At 43.4% G+C, this 10,390-nt stretch overlaps 2 protein-coding genes across 2 annotated transcripts; one reads left to right on the forward strand and one right to left on the reverse strand.

Annotated features, from left to right (window-relative positions):
- Nucleotides 1-20: 20 nt before the first annotated feature.
- On the reverse strand, nt 21-7,692 carry LOC306783728 (uncharacterized protein). Its single transcript, XM_079277503.1, has 12 exons — nt 7,612-7,692; nt 7,453-7,530; nt 6,164-6,403; nt 5,939-6,056; nt 4,986-5,138; nt 4,699-4,884; nt 3,716-3,789; nt 3,388-3,585; nt 3,062-3,199; nt 2,858-2,947; nt 2,606-2,749; nt 21-2,437 (listed from the first exon to the last, which is right to left on the reverse strand). The coding sequence occupies exons 3-12, from the start codon at nt 6,401-6,403 to the stop codon at nt 2,309-2,311; spliced, it is 1,470 nt and encodes a 489-aa protein (XP_079133629.1). The 5' UTR covers nt 7,453-7,530; nt 7,612-7,692; the 3' UTR covers nt 21-2,308.
- A 499-nt stretch (nt 7,693-8,191) lies between these two features.
- Nucleotides 8,192-10,050, forward strand: cUnh3orf38 (chromosome Un C3orf38 homolog). Its single transcript, XM_079276869.1, has 4 exons — nt 8,192-8,361; nt 8,480-8,655; nt 8,844-9,064; nt 9,289-10,050. The coding sequence occupies exons 1-4, from the start codon at nt 8,235-8,237 to the stop codon at nt 9,650-9,652; spliced, it is 888 nt and encodes a 295-aa protein (XP_079132995.1). The 5' UTR covers nt 8,192-8,234; the 3' UTR covers nt 9,653-10,050.
- The last annotated feature ends 340 nt before the right edge of the window (nt 10,051-10,390 follow it).

Below are 10,390 nucleotides of genomic sequence, written 5' to 3' on the forward strand. Positions count from 1 at the left end.
TACAGTAAAAGAGGCAGCAGACATTTATTTTAGTTCAGCATTGCATATTTACCATTCATAAACATTGCTTTATTGTAAACCCCAAGGAAAGAGGAAAATAGAATATTAGAATTGCTTGTTTAAAAAACTTTTTGCATCACATGTTCCTGATACACGAGGCAATGTAAGTACCGGGATCATCAATGTCGGGAAACAAAAGCCTTTTTCTTCTCTCCATTTTATCCCACGTGTCGTAAAGCCGACGGTGCACTTTCACCGTCTACAGCTAAGCCGGAGGTGATGTTCGGGTCAAACTGGCACTTTGAATTGTCGTAACTGGGAGGATGAGTGTTGACTATTTATGGCTGAGCTCAGAGGGTAGAAACAAAGCAGCGACTCCTGCTACAGGCCGCCATTCAAATGCATTCCAGCTTTAATACATGCTTTATTCAACCTCATGATGTGGTGCTGCTTATAGCTTCAGGACAAACTGACAGTTACAGTAATGTGCATGTATTTTCAAAAGAGTATGGACTGTGCAGAACAACATGCATCATATTGATGACATCAAGCCACTCAATGTCGTTTCTACTCGCATTTTCTTTTGACCTGAGATAAGAAAATCCTTGAATTGTGGAAACGGAGGCGGCAGAAAAAAAGGTTTCTCTAAGCCACACACTAATAAACACTATAATCATGTACAGTCATGAAATGAAGTAGATGTGTGGTCATCACACTGGAAGAGTTGTGTCAATAAGAGAAGTCTTACAAACGTTTAAGGTAAAACGGAAAACTAATTTAGTTGAAATTCAGTGACGGAAGAAGAAATGAAGGAGGTCCTGTGCAGTGTGGTAAGTGTGTGTAGGCACACACAACACACCAAATAAACTGCAAACTAATCAACACATGAACTGCTACATTCAACTACTGAAGTTCCCGCAGACACTGACCAACAGTGAACATTGTTTGTGTGGGAAAGAAGAACAAATATGTCTCAACAGCATTCAAATTTGGTGATAAACATGCAAAGTATCAGGGATGTAGATTTGATAAAAATGTTGATCATAAATAATCTTATATCTTTTTACAAAACACCAGTAGCTCTTTTCCAATTGAAAATGGAAGACTTGGATCAAAAAGAGGGGAGAACAACCGCGTAGCTTCACAGGAAGGAGTTCAAAGTTCAAACTCATCCAGACGAGTGAAAGTCTGAGCTCTAAACACAAAGATGGGGGCCTAGAGGATACAGCCCCCCCCCCCCCCCGCACCACCATACAGTTCCAGTCCAACCTGTGGCTATTGATTCGGAGGCTAAGTGACAGCAGCAGCACCTAACAGGATGTTGTTTGAAATGACAAAGACCTTGATACCTGGGTCACAGATGCTTAACAAATGAAATCAACCATACTTCCAAAAATCATACATTTCTCTCACAATCTTTAAATCTGGCTTTTTTTTTTTACAGCCATAAGCAAAGTTGTGTTTTGACTTCAGTATTTACTGTCCAGGGCTTCGGATGAACCACTAATGCACCATTTCCATTAAGTGTTAAAACTGCAACAGCTGTTACTTTCTTCCCCTGTAGGAAAACATCAGCTTGTTTACATCTGCAGGTTAAAATGATGGACTAGCTTTGTGGAGCCCGCTAAACAGGGATGAGCAGGTTTGCAAGTGCAAAGGGTTTCGATTTGGCTCGTCAAGGCGCCGTGTTTGTACCGTCTCCATCCGCTCGGACTGCATGTCCACGTAAACAGCCCAACGGATGTTGTACGACAATCGCGACAATCCAGGACCCCTGAGTTGTTGTCATAGTGGTGAAAGATTAGGACTGGAGATCGTGGATTTTATAATCACTATAAAAGAACGCCATTGGTTAGCGGTGCGTTAATTGAAATAAGTTGGGAAATGTTCAGGGTTTGACATTTTACAAGTCACTAACACACTTAATGTGCATCTCCTCCTAGTCCTTTAGCTGCTGCAGTAAAACGCTTCAGTGTGCAATTTCATTTATGATGGCTCTCCAATAAAAGTTGAACGTAAAAGTCGTATACAACTTCCAAACATAGGGATTAGGAGCGCTCAGCAAGACCTTAAAGCTACGATAAGCCTCCAAGAGAAGTATGATTCGATGGTACAGTGCAAATGTGACCCTCTCCCCACTTGGATTTACAGTTTGTATTGCATAAAAACCATTTGCATGGTTGAGGACCAGTGGATCATCATCATCATCATCATCACCGACCTGGTTTTTAAGTAGAAGCAGCTCAGTAGAAAGCGGACAGATGCAGAGAGACAGAGCATATAGCTGGACGTGAATGCGTGTGCGTGCTCAGTGGGAACTGTTGGAGCTCCAGTCGTAAGGGAGGAAGCTGACTTTGGTCTTCCCGGCGGAAAGGACACCCTGCAGGCTGGTCTTCTTCGGAGAGTCCCCCATGTGCTCCACCACCCACGTCAGCAGCTACGAGAGAGCGGAGGTGGAAGAGAAAACACACGGTGAGGTTCATGGTCATTAGAAGGTGATACTTTATTTTTACACCGTAGCATTGATACTTTTACTTGAGTAAACGATCGGAATACTTCCATCACCAACAAGACCACACGGTTGGTAATTGGGAGTCAGAACTACCTTTTCATCAGTTCCTCCAAAGTCAGTTTTGTACCACTTGAATATCTGACTGAGTTGCACTTCTCTTTTCCCAGAATCCACCAAACAGGCGTCGTCGTTCTCCAAGAAGGCCTCCGCTGCTGTGCGGAGCTGGCTGTCAATGTCCTGATGGGGTTGAGTAGATCAGAAGCGATTTCCGACCATTCCACCTCCTAACATTCACCAGATATACCCCAACATACCCCCCGTAAGTCATTTATGAAATCTGCTTACCTGTGGGGTGTACGTTTTAATTGGCGGGCAGCCCTTTGCGCCACAGTTCAAGGCAAAGTGAATGAGGGGCTCAGCATCTGGAAGGGCCACCTAGAGGACAACAAGGGAATTGGAATTCAACATCACATTACTTATTTCGCATTAAAAGTGCCATTGGTGAATCAGTGAAATGCTCAGCGGTGATTGAACAGAATGTCTGAATACTTGTAGTCGTGGGTCTGCTTTGGAGAAGGGCCTCAGAAGCTGTGCGACGCCTTTCCTGTTCCCTCTCAGAACTCCATTCTCAATGTCCTGCAATGTGAACACCTCTCCTCCAATCAGGTAGCTCACGTAGTTGAAGAACTATAAATGGGACAGGAAAATCAATACGTTTAAGACAACACAACTATTCATGCCACTTAGTATAGATGTCATATCTTTATATTTCAATCTGGATGTAAAATAATGTACATGTTCATGTAAATCAGCACCAAAAAAACCCTCTAGTGGGACTCTGTGGCATGTAGGACTGGGGGATTAGTGCAGCCTACTCTGTATCTCTGCCACATGTTGGTGGGGGCCCCCAGGCGCAGGTACCCATGGATGACCAAAGCATTGTAGATGTTGATGAAGAAGGCCAGCTTCTCCTCCCGACTCAGTGAAAGCAGCTCCACCCTCTGCAGCTGAACAGCGAGCTCGCAGTAACGCTCAAAGGCAGGGTCCGCCGACATGCCCTTGTAGTCCACAGACTGCGGGAACGAGTACAACACAGACCCACTTTGTTCATTTAGTTTAGTCACACCGATGTACAAGAGCAACAACCAAACGTACGGACGAACACACCCTGCGCCAGAAGCCGTGAGGTGACGAGGACATTACCTTGCCATCAGCAGAGAGATGCTCAGAGAACAATTTCAGGATCAACTCCCGTACGATCAGAGCGAGTTCAGCAGCTGAGAAAGAGAGAGAAGGATGGTTAATGTTTGACAAGTCCGACAGCATTTACTGGTGAGATTAACCAACATCTGAACGCTAACAGCCTGTGTTAGCATAGCCCCAGAACCTTGACAAATATCGGATCGATTTAAAACTCAATGTTTTGGTGTGAAGTAAAATCAACACATTTCATAGCCGGATTATAAAACATTAACAATGAGCTGGGACAGAATTTGGGGGTTGAAATTGGGCGCTATAGCATAAGTGCATATTTAAAGTAGCTGTGAAATAAACCCATGAAATGCTAACCTGTACAAATTAGAATGTTATTAGAAAATATTACCCGTGAGAAAAGAGAGAAAACAGCCAAGCGTAATAACACCAACACTTAGAAAAGCAGCGATTATAATCCCCTCTGTGTCGTACAGCACGGATTAGCTTGTTAGTTAGCCTCCAGAGGGGTGCAACATTCAGGTAGAAACACAACACAGAGCCAGGCAATGTGTCTTACCGCCACCACAGAAGAAGAAACCGTTAAGAAACAAATGAACCAGTCAAAAGATGACACCAAACCTGCAGAAAGGAAAACATGGTTTTGAAACAGGGCTTCAGTGATATATATTTTCAGGCCGTTTTTTTCTGTATTTCTTCAGTTGCTAAAAGTTTGAATGATTTACTCTTATTTAGTTATTTGATCAGAGGCCATATAACAGATATATCACTAAGTCCTACTTCAGTTCTTCCCACCACTAAGCTCACTGACGTAATACACAAACCCAAGCAAACCCAGAAGGGTCCTCATACACCAAGGCAGCAGCAGAGAGAGGACAGGGGTTAGAGAGCATTGGGTGACGCCAGTCAGCATGAACCTGGAAGGAAACGTGTGATTTGTCCCAAAAGCCTGATCCAGACCAGACCTGACCTACCCTGGATGGGGCTGCAGGCTGCCGTCTGCCCTGCGTTGAGTGATGAATGAGGGTCATCCTCCAGCAGCCTGTACAGCGTGTCTTTCCCTTCTCCAAAACTGCCATCCTGCTGCCCAACGCCACGGACAGTGACCATGTACTTCTTCTGCACCAGTGCTTGGCCAGTATTACAGGCCTCGGCCCTGGCTAGCACACACATGGCCACAGTCAAGAGTCGGACAGATCTGGCTGTGACTGTACACTGAAAACACTGAACGCTTCACTGCAGGTCTTGCAGCCTTACTTACCCATGCCCTTCTCTTTCTGCAGCCAGTCAACCAGTTGATCACATGAGAAGCTCTTTTTGTACACTGTCAGTCCCCTCCTTTGAGCGGCAATCACATTGCCATGTTTGAGGTCCTCTACCAGGTCTGCAAACTCATCTCTCTCACACACAAACTCTGAGGGCAGGAATGTGGCAAGACACACAAAAACACACCTGTTCATACAGGTATGAAAGAATACGTGCAGGGCAGCATGTGTGCAAAAAAAACATATGTGGTTGGTGGAAAAGGAAGCACCTGAATTAAGGTTATAGCTACTCATTCAGCATGGCTAATGGACATTGTTCAGGAAGGACCATGCAACAGATTGCATCCAAATGGGTCTTAAGACTGAACTTTTAGGGTGTGTTTACCACATTAACATTGGGCTATACAGCTTATATGCACCTGTGCTGCTGAAACAACGTCCAATGTAACTTCAGAAAAGTTATAGTCAAGACTGTCAAGGGGGCAAGGACGAATAAAATGAAATGAACATAATGATATGAAATATGAGGTAATAGGCAACACTGAATTAACATCTTTCTCCACAACAGATGAGGTACTATCTGCTGTTACCCGAACACACCACCATGCCCGTATCGGCACGAGTTGTAAACTATCGTTATAGTTCATCAAAGTCGATGCCTCACGAGTTTTCCCTTCAGTTGACAACCCATTTTTGAGCAGGCTAAACCAATCTGAAACAAATCGCTAAACATTCAACAGAAAATCCACCCGGAAAACAGTGTGAATAATAAGAACACACCATGCATTCGGAAAGGGTTAAGGCATTAAAGACTTAGCAGAATTAAGTATTTTTCAGCACCAAACTTGCACAGATTATAGAATTCTCCGTTTCCCCATTTGGAAGGCAATTAAGTGATCTGGAAAAAGCAAAAACTCTCTAGTTTGTGTGGGATGAATAAATCCCTCACCTCCATCAGTCTCCCCGGCCATGTCCTCTGCTTGAGTCTCCTCTGGTAGTGGTGGAGCATCTGCTGGAAGAGGCTCTTTCGTCACCACATTCACCAACCTTTGAAGCTCCTCAGGAGCCTGAGGGAGTGAAGCAGATCAATCACATACATATATATATATATACTAAGTTTACAAGTGTTCAAATGAGGAAGTGGTATCTTTAGACGTTTTCCACTCCTTCTCACCAATTTCTGCAGGTCATCGTTGCCCCCGACATGAATGTTGTTAAAGAAGATCTGAGGGACCGAGCTGCATCCCGTCAGCGCCTTCACTCTGGCTCTGAGCTGTGGGTGCCTTCCCAAATCCACGTCACATACCGGGACTCCCAAACGTCCAAGGGTGGCTTTAGCCTGCACACAGTGTGGGCAGCCCTGGATAGAGTAGACCGTTACCCGGCCCAGAGTAGTGCTCTTAAACTCCTCCATCTGCAGCAATGACGGGAAGACAAGCGGGCAACGAGTTTGAGGCTGTAGCTGTCCAGAGAAAATTGGCAGAGCTTTTTTCTATTTCTGATTTTTACAAGTTATGTTGATCTCAGAGAGAGAAATATTAAGCTTTGGTCTTCATATGTATGTGTTGTATATTCAACTAAGTTCTTGTCCGTCACGTCCTGTACTTTGAATGCTATCTTATAGTAGCTTAGAGTGGTGTTCTCCAGTTGAGGGATTTAAACCAGCAACATCAAAGTCCTTTATAACTTCTAGAGAACTGATTGTTATGAGTTGAGGAACTATATGTTTACCTGACTTGGGAAATAACTGGTGCAATTTCCCCTCATTTCACATTTCCTTGTGTTGAAAGCAGACTAAGTTATGTGAAATGTTAGAAAATGATTTTGTATGATGTTAGACAATGACAGTTCCTCATTCGTTGTGACACAGCTAAAGGCCAGCAGTCAGGCAATATTAGTAGAGGCTCATCAAGGGCTGACTCAAACCACACCTCATGTTGATACAAGTAGGACAAGGTACAAAGTTGAGTAACGCCTAGTTCGTGCAGTTACAGAGACGATTCAGAAGCACCGACTTCACACCACAGTTTTAGAATAGTTTAGCTTTACTACGTTACTGTTTTCCTCTTGCAATTACATTCAAGTCACATGATGACGTCTTTCAAAATGGTATGGTGGGTAAACCAAGCAGTACAAAATAATAATCTTTACGCCACTTTAAGGTTGTGGGAGAATACCAAATTGTAGAAAGTCCCTTATTGTTTTAGAACAAGTTGTTAGTTAAATTTTAACGAGACTGACTTTATATTAACGTTAAATTCCCAAAGTTATTTATGGAGTTCGGCAACAGAATAACATTGTATGATTGTTGCAATAACTGAATAACAAAAAAACACCAACAATTGTAAAATCAGTTACTTTATCAACTCGTTCAGTAGCACTATTTAACGTTAATCGTATACAAGCGGAACTGTGGGATGACGTTAAGAAGCTGTGGATACATGAGGCAAGTGATAACGTTACCTTTCAGCGATGGACTCCCTGGCTTTAATTCGGCAGTAACGTTACAATTCCAAATCGCACAGCAGCTCCCCCTCAGTCCTGTTAATCAAAACATATTTGTTGATGAATAAGTTATGTGTAACGCCAGCTGAAAGGTCGTTTATCTTACAGGTAAATTACCCAGCTGCACTGCCAGTACATCCTCATTGCGCATGCTAGCCATGGATATTCTGCTTTAGTTAAGCTAGCTAACTGTCTTGTCTCATGATGCCTTCAGGTGCTCCTCGTAAAAATGCACTTAACAGCCATTAATCTCTATTAGCATTTCAAAGCACAATCATGATTATTTCCTATGTAATCTATCCATCTATATATCTATCCATCTATCATTTTTAATATTTTCGTCATTGTTTTTATTATATCATTATTTGAATTCACCAGCGATGTGTTGCTGTTGTTTACATTCCTCCCGCTGCAAATTCAGAAAATGCACGACATGATCCTTGAATCCGTAAAAAGGTGATACTAAACGTTTGTAGCTTTTTCCCTTACAAATAGTGTATTTGTAACACATACATGTATTGCAATTAATAGGTAAAAGGGTCATTCGTATGTATTTCATCTAGGGACTCTATTAATTCCTATAGCTATAAATGCAGCTTCAAGTCTTGCCGGATATAGCTAAGGTTTCGTGCGGAATGTTTTGCTACGAATGTATGTTCCTACACGAACACATTTCTAGTAGGACGCGAATGGACGATCTTTGGAACGAAGAGGGAATTTTTAGTTTTGCGTTGTCAAAAATGTCAGGCCTGTCAGAAACAGAGCGCGCTGGATGTACAAAGATACTGAAGTTAATGTCAACAGGCCACTTACTCTCACTCAGCGACACTGTCACGAATAAGATGATAGTTGTGGAAAATGTTACAGGTATCGTATGCTTTCAATCTTTACAAGTTAGCAAGGAGCAAGTTGGATAGCATACTATTTTTCATAATATCACATCTGCCTAAACAAAAGGATATAGTATGTCTATCTGTTTATATAGAGGCCACGGAAACAATCCTCTCCTTCACTAAAAATGCGGAGGAGCTCCTGAAAAGGAAGAAGGTTCATCGCGACATCGTATTCAAGTACCTGGCCAAAGAGGGTGTGCTGATGCCCCCGAACAGCGAGAAACACCAGCTGGTGAAAAGGACACTGGAGCTGTGGTCGTCTGGGAAGGTAGGGACAGGAGGCCAGGTCAGCCGTCCGTTATATGTTGACATGGTTGAATATTTGGAGGTATCGTTTTGGTAAGATGGTGGTGCTTCATTGTGATGTCAATAATGTCATGAGGTGTTGACAGCATGTAATCAAGGCATGATTTGACAATGTATTTGAGTATATCAACAACGTCTCATTTCTTTAAGGCTGACGAAAGCCTTCCAGGACAGACGGATGAGACCAGACTGGGACCGACCACAGGGACGGTGTCCACAGAGGTGGGCTTTGACCCACTTGTACTTGGCCAGCAGTTCTGCCAGTGGTTCTTCCAACTCTTAAACAGTCACAACCCCTCGCTGGGCCAGCCGCCGCAGGACTGGGGACCGCAACACTTCTGGCCAGATGTGAAGCTACGCCTCCTCTCCAAGTAAGAATGCCATTGACAGTAAAGGGATTTAAATTAAGCTGCTGGTGATGTGTGGTTGTTGGCTTTTCTGTTTTTTGCATCAGTTATGTATCTGGGGCAGAACTTGGCTGCACCAATTGTCAAATTGCTCTGCAAACAAAAATGCATTCAGCGTCATTTGAAAGATGGGATTAGAACATGTGTACACATGTGGGCTTGAACTTGTTTACGTCTCTCTTTCTCAGAGCTGGCAGCGAACAGATGGAGGATTTCCTGGGGGCTGAACTGGTTAGCCTTCGTCTGCTAGCCTTGACCAGGGATGAGCGCCTCCTCCTCAGTCCCAATCTGCAGCCTCATGGCCTCAGGACGCTGGCCTCTCCACACGGCCTGGTACTGGTGGCTGTAGCTGGGACCATTCACAGAGACGAAGCCTGTCTGGGCATTTTTGAGCAAATATTTGGCCTCATCAGCTCCCCACTGGAGAAAAACAGCTGGAAGATCAAGTTTGTCAACCTGAAGATCAGAGGGCAGGATGCTCTGGGCGGGACAGAGATTGTAGCGCCTTCCTTGAGTTACAACTCAACAGAATTGCAGCTCCTATGCCGTTGATAACACTCTGTCTTTTACATTATTTACCAGTAGCACCCAGAGAATATTTTGACTGAGTATGCTCTCTGTTTACTCCTCTAACTTGCCCAAACACATTTATCCAGGGAGTTGTTTTCAGAGATCAGGACCTGGCAAACTGGACAAACTACTCTCCTACCTTGTTTTTTAGTGTATCAAGATGTACAGGTGGGTGGAGGTCTAGAAGCTATTTGCACTTAACTGATGTAACATAAAGAAACGAAAAAGCTTGAGAAAAGGTTCCCTTATTGTTTTCTACTTTCCATAAAAGTCTCAGCTGCTTCCTGTTGTGGGAATATTTTTGCTTAAAATATTCTGTACCTTGATGCAATGTTTTGCTTTTGCAGCCTGTGCCTTACATGTGGATGTGGTTTTGTAAATATGTATCATATAAATATTATATTAACGTATGTGTGTACTTGTGCTCTGTTATGACGAGGTCACTACTAGCAAACAGAATAAATATTGTGTATTTTCATGTGACACCACGAAGTCAATTACAATTTTGAACATAATCTGAGGTCGCTCTGCTTTCATGGGATGAGTAAAAGTCAACCCATAATGTTTACAGATGTGACTGATTCGTTTTGTGTCAAACAAGCTCGCAAACTGAACGTAATCGTGCAAAGGTCCGTTGTGGGAATATCTCAGTGTGAAATATCTGAGCAGGGAACAGCTGGAGGAGCTGGTTGGTCCCATGGCCTGAGAGCTCCGGTCTAC

The sequence above is a fragment of the Melanostigma gelatinosum genome (assembly GCF_949748355.1).
Source record: "Melanostigma gelatinosum genome assembly, chromosome: 10".
NCBI classification, from domain to species: Eukaryota; Metazoa; Chordata; class Actinopteri; order Perciformes; family Zoarcidae; genus Melanostigma; species Melanostigma gelatinosum.